Here is a 16,179-nt window from a genome sequence, read left to right as displayed (position 1 = left end):
AAACGCATTCTATAAATGTAAATATATATCGAAAAGTAAATTGATAACCAAAGTCAGCATATGTTTATTTAAGCAAGATCCCCTGGAGGGTAAGAACATAAGAAATGGGAATAGGTTGTATGACCTCTTAAACCTGTTCCGCCATTCAGCACGATCATTGCTGATCTTTGGCCTCAACTTTGCTTTTGCACTTAATCTCCATAACTCTTGATTCCTGTGTAGTCCAAAAATCTACCTCTGTTCTGAACATACTTAACGACTCAGCAGACGAAGGTCCTTGAGGTAGAGAATTTATATCATGAGTATAAATGAACACAGATTGAGCAGTGAATGCATTTGGATTTATTGAGTATTTTAGTATGTTAGGAAGATCTTAACAGACTGCCTTTCCCTAAGGCAGCTCATAATGTACAACAAAAATGAACCACCAATTCCAGCAATATACAAAAATACACATCTGAGTAACTTCCTAAATAATAAATATTCAACCATGCATTTAAACATAAAAGGCACAGAAAACAAAATCCATTCTAGTAGTCATAAAATTACCAACTACATAAATAAATCACCCAAATATCTATATGTAAATGTAACATTATATTCAAAGGGTGAATTACATAAAACATCTTTAGTTCCCCAAACAGTATGCAATAAATACTCCAAATTTTGTTTATTAAAAATAAAACTGTGCTGTTGTAAACAGTATGTAAACAAAGACGTTTCACTTTTGCCTTATTTATCAGAGTACATAAAGACAAATTGTTGCCTATCGGTTGGCTTTTAAATGGTACTGGAAGGGTATTGGGCAGTTTAAAGCTTTAATCATTTCCGAAGCAAAATTAGTCCACAAATTCAGCATCACACAGACTCTTCAATATCTGGCTTTGATAATATTATCTTTGAGGAGAATCAGGAAAAATATCAAAGAACAGCCAGAAGCTGAACATAGCAATCAGGATATAGATAGTAACAACTTGCACAGAAGATTTATCCTGGTGATATGGGCGTCTCATTCCATGCAGAAACCCATCACTGTGTTTAACAGCCTGCAAAGAAAACTACTAATCAATTCACAGGCAGGATTCTGCTTGTCCTGATGTGGAAAGTACTCTTTCTTACTGGAGGGTCAGTGCTAGATTGGAAAGTTTGATATGGGTTGGCTGAGCCAAGGTAAAGAAGATGGCACTAATCAAAGTAAAATGTTGCATACAGTTGATGTAGGAATTATATAATGTTTGCATAAATTTCCCATCAGGTAATAAACTTAATTAATGCATTTGTTAGGACAAAAACTGAAAGCACAGGCTGGTCAATGAAGGTTTGTTTACAAGTTGTCCAAATAATGTGGTAGACATTTGTTACCATGTTTTGTCTCAGTATCACAGGCTTACCCTTTCTCCTTTATCTGATGTTAGAATTGTGCGACTGCCTCTGAAAATTCTAAACACACTATTTCATGCCTTAATAACCACTGACAGGATAAGAAAGTATTGTTCAGGAATGTATAAAACAGCCTCCTGATAAGGTGAGGCTTGGAAGTATAGCACTGCTTTTGCTGCAGAAGAAAGTAATGATTTAGCAACACCAATATAGCTTATAAATTTTCATTTAAGGACAACCATAAATAGTACTAGAAAACAGTTTGTCTTAGAAAATAACAAAGTCACAATTTTTTTTATGCTTCACTACCACGAATACCAGCACAATTTAATACATTTACAAATATCAAAGGAGGCTGCGCTAAGGAGAATGGATAATCCAAACCATATAAAATACATCTTAGGCAGAAGGAAAATACTCGAGGTACATTTACAGATATGTGTACTTATTACAGTGGTAAGTTTTATTAGTGCAACGTAGCCCATTGAAGATCATAAGCGAAACTTTTGACTTTACATGCACATTTTGCTTGTAAACACACTGTGAAAAGCAGCTGTGTCAATCATTTCCCACTTCAGGTAAATTCAAGAGAAGGCTGGCCACTGGTGGTTAAAAAAATAAATCATCACTGCCCTGCTGAATAACTATAAACAGGAGTTTGTCCCCAGTACGTAATAAATTTTTCATGACATAGTCTTCTCTGTCATTTTTGATATAATGCAGTACTCTAAACCGGGTTTTGTTTAGTGTTCCCAGTTCCTGTGTACTGACCAACCTTTGCAGCAGAGACTTGGGACAGTTGTTGGGAAGGTCGACTTCTAATTAATGTAAAAGGACATAAAGGATCACATTATTGTTTCTTCTCATTTCTCTTCCTGAGGAAGCAAAAAAGTTGTTACTTCTGTTCCTTGGGAGTCAGGTAAAAACTGTTTTAGTAATAAGGCCTCATTCTTCAAAGTGACTGCATAGAATAGTAAAAAAATGCTATTTATTGGCGTAGATAAGTGCAAATTTGATGGAGAACCTTTGAGGTACACCTTTATAACATGCTGTACGGTATGAAAATTCAGTGCAGTTTTCTGCTTCTGACCCCAGCAAAGCTGGGTACAGAAATGTCTTATTTTTTTCTAGGGATTTAGTTATGAATGTGTTGCTATATTATGAACATCTTTCAACAAATATCTGGAACAGGAAGATTGGGGTTCAAAAGATTTAGGGACCGTATTCTCCATAGGTCTCCTCCACATGTTCAGCAATAACAGTTACATTTGCGTGTACATACCCACTCAGTACCATGACTGCTTGGCTCTCTCTTGTCCAGTTCAGTTGACACATGGAGCCTTAAATAAACACTATCTCAAACTGCCTGGGGACACAGCATTTGATCCAGGTTCCTGGAGACCTGCGTTTCAAAACGGTGTACATTTAGGAATAACTACAATCATGTTCCTTTCGTAAATATGCTGCCTATCACTTCACTTTATCTTCTTCATAATCCCTTGAGCTACAACTTTTAAATGTTGTAACACTGCGTCAATGCCGGGAACACTCTTCAAACAAGTTCTAAGGATCACAATTCTAAACATCAAATAGTTGCCACTCCTGGTGCCACAAACTTTCGAACGGTTCACCCCTTTTCAGCAACTTGTTTTGGGAAGACAACCTCGCTAACAGCAGGATACAATGTGGATCAATCATAAAAGTGTCAGATGATTCATTTAAAACAACTCTGAGCAGCACTAATGTCTTAGATTCCTTGTCTGTTTGCAACATAAACTGGAAAGGTACAATATTTTGTCCTTTTCCCAAGTATTTAAACAGGGTCTCACAGGCTCTGTGGAGTCCGATAGCAGATAGTTAGGCTCTGCTTCCCTCTGAAAAGGTCATGGGTTCAAGTCTCACTCCAGAGATAAAAGCAGATAATTTCAATTGATGCTGTCAGTGCAGAAGTAAGGGAATAGTGCTCCATTAGAGATGACGTCTTTCAGATGGGACATTAAGTGGAAGCTTTATCTTCTATCTCAGGTGAATGTTAAATTCCACAGCAACATCTTGAAGATTTAGAGTGATCTGGCCAATAAGTTATCTTTCAACTAGAAGCACTTAGCCAGATGGTTTGGTCATTTTCACATTGCTATTTGTATGACTACACTGTGCACACATTGGCAGCCACATTTCAACAGTAACTAGACCTCAGGAAGTACTTGAATGATTTCCAACCACTTTGGGACATCCTGAGATCATAAAGTGTACTAAATTGCTTTCCTTTCTCATTGTCTTGTGAATGCCACCTGTGATTAGGTTTATCATAAGAACACTTAAGACAATCTCGCACCAAATTCCTCCTATTTTCACTTGTCACATGGCACAGTAGTAGAGCAACAAGATACTCCAGCAAAGGCAAAGGGTTAAAGCAAGACTCCTGCTCTTAAATGGAGACATCACCCCATTTCGTTAAAGTGGGAATGCAGCTTTATTAGAAAAGCAGAAAGCAATTGAAAGATAATGTGCAGTGCCCACTGTAACTCTGCTGCACACACAAGGTAGAGTTCCACACCAGAGTCCAGTTTGCACAACTTTACAACATGGAGGAAGGTTGTTTGCCCAATTGTACTTGTTCACTCTCTCTGAAAGGGCTATCCAATTGGTCCCACTCTTCCAACAGAATCCTGTGCCTACTGGCAACTGACTCCAGCCTCACTAATACCCCCTTGCTAGGAGAAACATTTTTCCTTATCTACTCCATCAAAACCTCTGGTAAATCACCATTTAATCACATTCATGGTACTACTTCAGTATATTATAGATGCCCAGAATTGAATGTAACATTTCAGCTCAATCTCATGCAAGGATTTCTATTTGCCATAATTTTCTTGCTTTTGTACCTTGTCCCTGTATTTAAAGGTAATGATCCCATATAAATTGCAAACTTCAAAGATTTATGTGTGTGAACCTCTCTACTCTGTTCCTGCACCCACTTTAAAATGTAATTTCTATTATGTTGACTCTCCTCAACCAAATTTCTCAACATTAACTATCATTGAAATATCTGTTCATTCTGCCAGAATTTGCCTTCAAATCTGCCACTATCCAATTATATGATAACCTGATTGGTCTGCAGCCATTTACAGTATTTCCCAGTTTGATATCATCTGCAAACTTTGAAATTTTGTCCTGTATACCCAAATCCAGATCAAAACCAGCAGTGGTTTCAATATCAGCTCAGGGGTTATACACTGTTATTAATGAAGACCTATCAGCACTGCTCTTTGCCTTCAGACAATTTTGTACCCTCACTACCACTGTCCTTTTAGTCACATAGCCTTCAATTTCACTGACAAATCCATCATAAGATACTTTATGAAATGCTTTCTGAAAGTCCATGTACACAACAGCAAGTGCATTCATTCATTTCCACAACAGCATTCATTAACTCATAACTTACTCTGCTGTGCTATGTCACTGAAGATTGCAATTGTTTGTCATATTTATCAGCACTTGTTTTTCTGCAAAATTAATTTTACCCTGGATTATAGTCTCTATTAGTTTCCCACCACCAATGACCTGTAGTTCACCTCTCCCTCCTTTTTTTGAACAGTACTACAGCAGTGCCAGAGGGCTTTAATACTCTAGCCCTCTGACACTGCTTTCACACTAGGAGAATTGGAAGACTGCGGCAGTAGCCTTAATTTCCATTCTTATTCCCCCATCAAGTAAATTAGGAAGCATTCCAATGGGCCAATTGATTTCTTTTTTATCCTATGTGCATTGCTTGCAATTCAAGCACACCCATCTTTATCCAGGCTGAATAGGAACCACTTAGAGTGCTGTTCAATCAGTTCCTAGAAATGCTTACAGTATAACACTATGATAGTCATGTTTTGTTGGTGAAATGTGCCGATATTCTGAATTCTTTTTCCATGTGTAAATATCACACTGGCCATGGGGTAAAACCCAGGGAAATCTTTGAAAGAGATACACTAAGCAAAACACACTTTGGGGTTACAGGATTTAGTAATGATTGAAGTCTTGATGGCAGAGGTGGTTGGGATATTAGATCCCACTGTTTACTTGGCACAATGTTTTTGCCACCTTGACATTTTTTCTTTGGTGGGGCAACTTGTAGATGTTAAGCTCACAAAAGATTTTGGCTCCAAATTCTTACATTGCCATGTTTCGTCCCTTGCATAATGTGTCCTCTACAGCAGCTTGGTTAATCAAGTGGGATTTACTGTGTCAAGGAGATGCAGAAACTTGGGTTGGCTACTGAATACATTAAATGGTCAAGGGAGGCAAATGGTGCCATGTTCTGTTTTCTCAGTGACTTCTCTGTCCAGCAATATTGAGATTGGTGTTTGGTGTTAGATTGCTGGGCTTTGCACTATTCTACACTGTCCATAAATGCTCCATGCCATCTATTTGACAGAGGGCCGGAGGAGATTCAACAATGTTGCTGAGATTTGATCACAAGTTCACACAAGATGAAATCTAATGCTTTTTGTTGGGAGGCAAGCTCTTCCCACAGACATGGTCCAAGCATAGTCCAGTTTTTACACTACTCAACTCAGTACCTAATGCTCTGAAAACATTACTTTGCACAAGGACCTCTGCACAACTAGTAACCTGGATTTTATGATCAGTGGTGAGCATAATCAGCTCAATGATGACATCTGAGCAAAAATTCACATTTTGCTGATCCTCCCGAAAAGAATGTCCAGACACCATCAGGTGGAACCCTTGGTGACAAGACCTTATGCTGGAGAAGGAGCTTCTGTACTGTAGTGGGATAAATGGGGGTGGCCAAAACAAGCTTTTCCTGCAAATGGCCTTTGACAACTAGTGAAATTGAAATCCTTGTTCTAACCCCATCAAAACATTTAAAAACTGAATGTTTATGAAAGTCTCACAGACATTTCAAAATCATTTGAAAACTTAAAACTGCACAATAAAAGCTAAAGGGGCCTTAAAAAGAGGCTGAAACACTCTAAAACACTTGAAAATAATCACAAACATTGTAAATAATCTAAATCAACCATTAGATTTAAAGAAGGTTTTTAGAAAGATTAAAAAGAAACTTAAATCAAGAACCTAACTAAAATTCTTTTTTTCTTTAATTAATAGACCTGAGGTGCTCCCATTTCCTTTCTTTCAAACCAGGAGTGGCACCTCTTCTCATCCAGTGCAGGACTCTTTAGTGAGTACAAGTATAAGACACTTAGAGCAGGTTTGTGCTTCGGCACTGCCCCTAGCTCCGGCATCAGACTGCTGGCCTGCTGCCAGTAGCAAATTGCTGATAGCAACTGCTAGATTTCCCATTGAAGCTGCTATCAATTAAAATCCTGACAATTTTGCCTATGTTTCTCCACAAAATCTGGACCTACATTCTTTGGACACCTGCTAGTTGTACACTTCTGATCCAACTATGTATGACTAGATAAAGAGTGCAGGATTAACAATCTACTGTAAAGCCTTGCACCATCTGTCAGACATTCTTATCAGATTTCAGAAATACTTATTGCAGGCAAATTGCAGGTTTGTTGCCTTTATTCAACAATAAGTGTTTATTCTACTGGGTTTCCTTTTCCTTCATTTTTTTAGGGAAGAAAATCAGATTAGATTAAAGCTTCATTAATAATACATCACCCAGGTGAACACTGAGCTCACACCAAGCACTAATTTCAATGCTGGCAGGTTTTTCAACTACTGTGTTATGGCAGCTGATTCCTATCCTGTCCTTATTCAATCTACAAACATGAGCAGAAGAATCTTTAGATTGAAAAACATCCACACTCTCTTGAAGCTAATTGGAACGGCTGAAAAGTGCCTTTCGCCCACCTCCTCCCAATATCTGCCCTGTGGAAGTCCAAGACTCTGTCTCTCCTGTAAGCTTAAGTATCAGTAGACGTAGAATTAATTCTTCACTACTTTGGCTGTTAGAGCCCAGTTGCCACTGAGGATGGGTGACCTGATAATGGTTTAAGCTCTGCCTTGTCAACACTTCATAATAAGTGATCTGCTGGTACAGAACAGAAGGAACAAGATATGGTCTGAGCCTAGAAAAAGGTTAAATAACTCAAATAGATTCAGGCATATGCTTTGCATGACGTATTGTGAGAACAGAATAAGATCTCTTGTCGAGTTGTATAGGGGACCTGGAAAAAAGGAACTAATTCACAACGTGTCAGTATGAGCAAATAGTACTTAGAATTCGATCATAAGGAAGAGATTTTGAGCATGGGTGGGTATAAATGACTCAATATTAAAACCAACCTTTATCTGGATTCAGCTTCCCATTGTCCTTTCTATATAAATTCTCTCTAAGTACAACACCTATCAAAGAGGGCAGCACATCTCATTAAATACAGTGACACAAGTCAACATATTTTATATGTTAAAGCTCTATGCAATCAAGCTTTGTGAGAAGATTAACTAATATCATAGTGAGGATTTGCTATTCTTGTTGCAAAACGAATTGTCCACTCTACAAGTTGGTTTACATTAGAGACTCAAAGTCTTGCTCTCTCAGATCCACGTTGTGTCTCTGAACCAACAGGCCACATTTTAAGTTCTGCCCTTCTAGGTAAGAAATTCCAAAGCCATTATTGCAAGATGACCTTATTGCACATTTGTGGAAATGTAAATAATGGACAAAACTCATTAGTATCATTAACATACAAAATACCTCCAAGTGCTACAGAGATGTGTAAGATTAAAAATTATGCTTACACCGAAGATATATTTTTCAGAGGCATAGTCTTGGATTAGAGTTTTAATACGAATATTACAAGAGGAGAAATAGAGGGATTTGGGAAGGCAATTTGAGAGACCATGACCTTGACTGTAGAAAATTAAAAAAAACTGCAGATGCTGGAAATCTAAAGCAAAAACAGAAAATGCTGTAAATACTCAGAAGGTCAGGCAGCATCTGTGGGAAGAGAAACAGAGTGAATGTTTCAGGTTGAAGACCCTTTGTCAGAACTGTTGAAGGTGCATTGCTCATGATGGGATAAAGGGAGGTGCGGAAGGACACCCAGGAGGCATGGATCAATGGAATTTGTAGTGTATTATATTGACAGAGGATGTTACAAAGATAGGGAGAAGTGAAGATATTAAACAAAAGGATGGGAATTTTAAATTTCAGATGTTGGATTAGCAACAGGAGGGTGAAATATAGTCTGGAATAGGATACAGATTACGATTTTGGAGACCACTTAGAAGAGTTACGTCAAGAGGTTTCAGTGGAAGATGTACCTGAATAGGGGTGGAGTTGGCATTTGATGTGTAAATTGTAGGTGTAAACTGGTGGTCTTTGTGATGGAAAATCAGAAGCTCACTACACTAAATAGGATGTTGGAGTTACAGAGCATTTCATTCCGCCGGAGAAGGTAGCCAAGGCGGTGAACGGAATCAATGGTTTTGGCCATCCTAATAGTAATCAAAAAGTGTGGGCTCATTTGAGACTCGAGCTTGGGCAAGCTGTCTGTTGATATAGATGCTTTGAAAGAGGCAATGGAGAGGTAGTGCTGAGTGTCATAGTTCTGTAGAAGAATTTGAAAGCATATTGAGGAAGTTTGAAAATTATAGGGATAACAAGAACAATGATGATAAAAATGAGAATCCAGGAGGAAAATTTAACACATCTAAAATATTCTAATGATTTCAGATTTAAGATAATTGAGAAAAAGAGGGGAAGGTGAAAGAATTCTCTCTTTTTAACAAAACCAACTATGATTTGACCATAAACTGACTGAAAGGGCAGAAGACATAGATACAATAGGAACTTTCAAAATGGCAGTTGAATATAGATCGAAAAGAAAAAAAAAATTGGGGAAGGGGAACCAATTGGATAGTTCTGTCAGAGAGGTAGCACAGATATGATGGATTGAATGGTCACCTTCCATGCTGTGGAATTCCAACTGCACACATTTACACAGGTTGAATCAGGCCTCCTTGTGGTTTTTTTCCAAATAATTCTTTAGCAGAGGTTCACAGAGAACGCAGATGTCGGAGTAGATCTAGAAATGTGGGATCACTCATCATCTTGGGAGTCTATATGGCTGCCAAGGTCAAAAATGCAACAATTGCTTTTCATTCCCATTATATTCCAAAATCATGTATTGCCAGTGAACCTTTATACATGAACACACATGCACAGTCTCACACACACACACACACACACACACACACACACACACACACACACACACACACACACACACACACACACACACACAGAGATTATGTAAAAAGTACATCCATCACAGAGACATTTGTGATAAGTACTACCCTGTCACCACCACTCCTGTTCATGATTAATCATACAGCCACTGAATTGCCCTCAAACGAGGAAGCGGGTTGGTTGCCACTTTCTGGATAAGGCGGCATAACTCCTGTGAACCAGTCCTTGTGAAAGAAATGTGCTCATGCAAAGTTTAACACAGAGCAGCAGAAATAACTTTTCATTAACACTTCAGTAGTAATAAGTTACAGACTATTAAACAAATATAAAACTTGTTCAAGTGTTTCTCTTTTAGAAAGCATTAGGCATATGTCATGCAATCCTATAGAAAGAGTTCAAGCAGGCACACCATGCGGGAGAATCTACATGCATGCTACACTGCATGTGTTTCCTACTTCAGTCTAAATTAGACTCCTTGGCCATCAAGTGATATGTTCCGCAGACCATATTCATGGGTCAAGAAACACTGATAATGGGTCCACTCCAATAAACGTATAGGATACAAATCAATTCTACCTTCTAAAGCAATAAAGACAATTGTCTGCATTAAATTGATATGTAATGCGAAAAAAACAAGCCGTTTTTGGATCTACGGCCCTCACGGAAGGAAGTCCTGAAATATTTTGCACCTGTATTTACCATTTTGCAGCATCCTTGTTTCCAGGAGGGTTACGCAGTTCATTGTAAACACAAGTTTACCAATGCATATAAGGACTTGTCATGTTAACAATCTAAAATGGCTGTTGAGGGTTAATTGCATTGGCACACAACCCTTAGTAAAACTCGCAACAGTTTAAGGTTAGAAAAGAACACATTAATTGAAGCAAACACCTGAACATTGCACCCAGTGACGGCTGCGAGATCACAAATCCTGCTGAGCGGAAATCCCGCAGAACGTTATATGATTGCGGGACTTCTTAGGGAAGTCCAGACAGCGCTCCACTATTTTCTGAGATAGCACCAGAACAGCTACACTTCTGGCATGGAAGTGTTTTTGCCAAGATCTTTAATTCCCTGGAGAATTCGCTTCATGTGGCCCACTTTCGTTATCCCCAGATCCTGAAAAAAATAAAGCATAATAAACTCATCAGCATCATAGCTTTGTTAAAGTGCATTCTTTCTTCAGCAACCCACGACACACTCATGTCAGATAATTGGTTGATCAATATTGCCGATAGCAGTGATATAATGGCGTCTATATGCCTCATCTCCCCTGCATCGTTGTATAGAGTTCACATTCCACATGTAATTGGATACTTTCCAAGACCTTTAAATCCAGGGAACTCCAGAACTCCGCCCTCCTTCTGGAGACCACAAAATACTGAGCTTGGGATCTTTAGTCTGTTGACGAGCATGTTTACAATCAACTTTAGGTACATGAAGAAGTGACCAACTCTACCAAAACCAGAACCTAGTGAAGCGGAAAGGTTGTGCATATTTCTAGATCCACTTTCAGATTTAAAATAGGATTACTGTTGTGATTTAGGAAACGTAGCAGGGAATATGTACACAACAAACTCCCACAAACAGTTATGTCTCCAGACCAGATAACCTACTTTAGGCAATGTTGGCTGACAGATAAATATTGTAATTAGGCAGCTGAGAGAAGTGCTCTTCCTCTAAACAATGTTACGGAGCTCCCTTATGTCCACCTTGGGGCCAGGTGGGGCCTTGGTTTAATAAACGGTACCTCCAACAGTACAGCACCCCCTCATTGCCGCACTTAGTTTTCTGTATTTAAGTGCCTGGAATGCAAATCAAATCCAATACTTTTTGATTCAAAAGCTGGAATGCTACCAATGGGGGTATGTGGGAAGCAGAATCAGAGTTTGGTTTAGAGCAAGGTGATTCAATGCTGAGTAGAGGGCGATTTTTTGATTTTCCTCTTATTCATGACAAACTGTACTTTATAGTTGTGTGGGTCCCACCTCCACGTGATGTACCCCAGGCGGCAGCTATAGCTTTTGCTCCAGCTGTTGGCAAGGACCTTGGTGAGAAGTTGCTGGGCATGGGGCATTGTACAAGCACATGAGAAAGAATGTTGTTTAGCTTCCCTTTAGTTAGGGGGCTTAAACTTAGTTGGGGTTTCTGGGTAAATACAATTTAAAATGACTGCTGAGTGTTTGCAATGGTCCTCAGTAAAATTAAAGACATTAAGATGAGACAATAAACACTGTTACCACAGGCAACACATGAACATTGCATCCTGCAAGACCAGCAACTTTCTGGATCCCGCCAAGCAGAAGATCTGTACAGTATTATACTGTAAACAGAACCTGACACTGTAAAGGGATGACATATCTTTGAATACATCCTTCACAAGCTGAAGTACCATGTCAATTTACTCAGGCCACACAAGCCTTGATAAAGCAACATGGGCTGGTGAATTGCCTCTCATGTTGAACCCACACTGAGACAGCACGGAGATAATCCTTTGCCTGGGGTTTTCTTCAGGTTTGGCAGATTTGTTGTTGGGTGTAGCATGGGTTGAAAACTAGTTATCACATAGAAAACAGCTGAAGTAAATGGTCTTTTTCAGGTTGAAAGGACGTAGAAAGTTGAGTACCCCAGGGATTGATTCTTGGCCCTCAATTATTTACTATTTGTATTAATGACCTGGAGGAAGGGGCAGAATATAAGGTATTCAAGTTTGCCAATAACATGAAAATAGGTGGCAGGGCATTTAGTGATGAAGACATTGTGATTCTGCAACAGGATATAGATAGATTGAGTGAGTGGGCAAAGACCCAGCAAATGGAGTTCAGTGTGGGGGTGTGTGAGGCCATGCACTTTAGTAAGAGGAATCATAAGGTGGATTATTATCTAAATGAAGAGAGACTGTAAGTAAGTGAAGTACAGAGGGATCCAGGTGTTCTTGTGTATGAATCACAATAAGTTAGCTGGTAGGTGCAGCAAGTAGTTATGAAGACAAATAGCAAATTGGCCGACATTGCAAAGGGCTTGGAGTTTCAAAATAGGGAAGTTTTGTTATACCTGCACAGGGTTTTGGTGAGGCCACACCTGGAGTACTGCACACTGTTTTAGTCCCCTTACCTAAGACAGTATATAGCAGTTTGGAGGCAACCCAAAGAAGATTCATGGAATAATTTCTGGGATGAGAGGATTGTCCTATCAAGTGAAGATAAACTGGTTGGGTCTGTGTTCTTTGGCATTTAGAAGAATCAGGGGTGATCTTATTGAAAAATATAAGATCCCCCAGAGGGCACGACTGGGCAGATGTTGACACAAGAGAATGCAGATGCTGGAATCTGGAGCAAAAGTTAAGATGTTTCCAGTAGCAGGAGAGTCTCTAATGAAGGGCCATGATTTCAAGATAAGGGCAGGTTATTTAAAACTGAGGTATGTAGAAATTTCTTCTTGCAGAGAGTACGAATCTCTGGAACTCCCCGGGGAGTTGTGGTGGTTAGATTGTTTAAAGTATTTCAAGTGGAGGTAGATAAGTTTTTGAAAGATCAGAGAATTGAGGGCTGTGGAGAACTGGCACAGAAGAGGCCTGGGGGTAGATCAGCCACAATTATATTGAATCACGGGGCAGGCTTGAGGGGTAAGAGCTCCTGTTGTGCTCTTGTGATTTGTCCAAAAAAAGTCTGATATAATTTCTCACTTTGGGAAGCAGTGAAGGTCAGCTAATCTTAAAAGTGTCTCTCTGGACCTTTGCTGGTCCTCCAGGTCTGAATGTGTTAACAGAATCTTGGCTCCTTTGAAAGGCAAAAATTAAGGCATTACGGAGCCAGGACCTGCTTTTCAGCAACTCAGATTTTGACAGCTTGGCTCAATTGGTAGCATGTGTGCCTCTAAGCCAGAAGTTAAAGCTTCACTCTAAGCATTAAACAGACACTTTAAACTGACGTGGTTAAGTGTTCAGTTGCCAGTGAAGTAGCAGAGGTGCCATCTACACTTGATGTTAATTCATTGGGTTAGGTTCTTATAGAGACGAGTATCAATGTTTTAATGGCACAGTTCTAAAAGAAGACAGGGAGATCTTCTGGTGTCCATTCCCTTGCTAAGAACAGATTAATTGGTCATTCATTTGAATATTATTTGCAGGATCTTGTAATATGCAGAATGGTTGCTGCAGTACCTGAATAACGTGGGAAAATGCAGGTTGTCCAATCTGTCTTAGAGATACAGGAAGGAACCATATGAATACATTCAGTCAAACCTTGCTGGAGCAGACCATCTCATGTTTTACTCTGTTACTCAGATTGTTTTCCTCTCATCTCTTAGCTCAGAAATATTTTGCATTGTAACTAAAATGAAGATAAAACTATATTATAGATTCTCAAAATATAAACAGAAAATGCTGGAAAACCATTTCCCCTGCACCAACACACTCATTTACCTGAAATGAACTTGCTCACACATTGAACAACTTCTCCTTCAACTTTACCCACTTTCTCTGAATCACAGGTGTAGCTATGGAGATCTGTGTGGTACCAGGCTACACATGTCTTTGTGGGACACATGAAACAGTCTTTGCTTCAGTTCTGCCTGAGACCACTCCCTTATTGGTGCAGCCAATTTCCACCCGTCTCAGACCTTCACTTTCTCTGACTCTTCCCTTGCCTTTCAGAATCTCTTCGTCTCTATCTCAGCGGATAGGCTGGCAATTGACCACAGACTCCACAGTTGTCTCAAATATCCCACCTTGCCTCATGCAAGGACTCTCCCGTTCCCTCTCTGTCATATTTGCTCTGATGACAAAGCTTTCTACGCAGATGCCTCTGAGATGTCTTCCCTTTTCATGAACTGTGGCTTCCCTTCTACCATGTTGACAGGTCTCTTGACTACATCTCATCTATTTCTCGCACCTTTGCTCTCACCCCATCTTGTCCTAGAGCAAGGATAAAGTACCCCCAGTCCTCACCTTCCACCCTGCACATTCAAAGCATCATCCTTCATAATTTCTGCCATGTTCAACAGGATTCCACAAGAAAATGCATTTACCCCACCTTCCCTTTCAGCATTCCAAAGGGGATATTCCCTTGGTGACTCTCTAGTCTGTATCTACTGACTACTTTTCTTCTCATATCACTTTCCCTTGCAACCACAGGAGATGCAATCTTGTCCTTTCACTTCTTCCCTTCCCCACCACCCAGGAACCCAAACAGTCCTTCCAGATAAAGCAGCGATTCACCTGCACTTCTTTCAATCCAGTATATTGCATTCGGTGTTCACAATATGGTCTCCCCTGCTTCGGAAAAACCAAATGCAGTTTGGGCGATCGCTTAGTAGAGCGCCTATGTTCTGTCCATAGTAGTGACCCTGAGCTTCCTGTTCCCTGCCACTTTAGTTCCCCATCCCACTCTGACTTCTATCTGTGGCCTCCTGCACGGTCATGAGGCTCAACGCAAGATTATGGAACAGCACCTCATCTATCTGAGCATGGTGCAGCCTTCTGGACTCAATATAGAATTCAACTTCAGCTAACTCGCCTTCTCCATCTGTCTCAAAACCCACTGGTTCATCTGTGATGTTGGCTCAGTTTTTCTCTATGCATTAGCACTGCCTGATTTACTGGGCATGTTCTACAGCTCTCAAATTTTGTCCCTCTACCCCACAACAATTCTGGCCTCACCCTATCAGAGATATCCTCTTTATCCTATCCACCCCCCTCCCCCCACCTTCTCTGCAGCATAAAAATATGCTTTCTCTCTTTCCCAATTCTGACGAAGGGTCTTCAACTTGAAACATTCACTGTTTCTCTTTCCAGCATTTTCTGATTTTACAGCTTACAAGCTGGTAGTGCGACCCAGTACAAACACAGCATGAGCCAGGGCATTTGTGAATGGCAGGACCAACTATCTATCTCCTTAACCAATGAGATTAAAGACGTGCATAACTGAAAAGGAAAAAGGTGAGTTGGAGTGAAATCAGAAAGAGAAGCAAAGTGCAAAAAAGATGATTAGAAGAAAAAAAAGAGCAGAAAAGATGCAAAAATATAGATAACTATTAAATATGACATCTTTAACAATTCACTGCCAAAGGAATGAGACTTCATATTTGTAAGTGTTCTCTTTCTGGGTGACAGATTGATTTCCAGTCATTAACAATTATTACTGCACAAAACGATGGAAGCTGTTAATAAGTAAAATTAACCTTCTGTGCCAAATTAATTGGATAATTAATATAGAAATGCTTCAGGAAACCCACAGGGAGACTGAGGGCAATATGTCTTCTTTGTTATGTGAACAGTGCATGTTGTCTGTCAACAAGTAATTTATGTAATACCTCTTCCTCTCTATGTTGCTAAACAATTTGTGTACTAATTGCAGCATATTCAGCACACCCTTTTTCAGCAAATTCCAGCCCAAATGCCAGTCCCATTCAGTATCTGTCACATATTGGTATGCCCAAAACATATCCACTGTGGAAGTCTATCTAAGGCTGGCCTGGAAAACAGGGAAACATCTAGCAGATAGATATTCCCATTAAGTCCAGAAAATAGCTTCCCCACACAAATAAATATTAAACACAACTGTGAACCAAAAAAAAGGAACCATTTAATATGTGACGTGTTTGATTCTCAGTCCTATCTC

General features: G+C 39.6%; 1 protein-coding gene across 1 annotated transcript in view; it reads right to left on the bottom strand.

The window, feature by feature from the left end:
- Positions 1–319: 319 nt before the first annotated feature.
- dgkh (diacylglycerol kinase, eta) overlaps positions 320–16,179 on the bottom strand; it is a 395,761-nt gene continuing 379,901 nt past the window's right edge. Inside the window, exon 31 of the mRNA XM_052013887.1 lies at positions 320–10,678. Coding sequence (XP_051869847.1) covers positions 10,589–10,678 — 90 coding nt within the window. The 3' untranslated portion in view covers positions 320–10,588. The remainder of the gene's footprint in view (positions 10,679–16,179) is intronic.

The sequence above is a fragment of the Pristis pectinata genome, chromosome 4 (assembly GCF_009764475.1).
Source record: "Pristis pectinata isolate sPriPec2 chromosome 4, sPriPec2.1.pri, whole genome shotgun sequence".
NCBI lineage: Eukaryota > Metazoa > Chordata > Chondrichthyes > Rhinopristiformes > Pristidae > Pristis > Pristis pectinata.
This window is presented reverse-complemented; position numbering and strand designations above follow the sequence as displayed.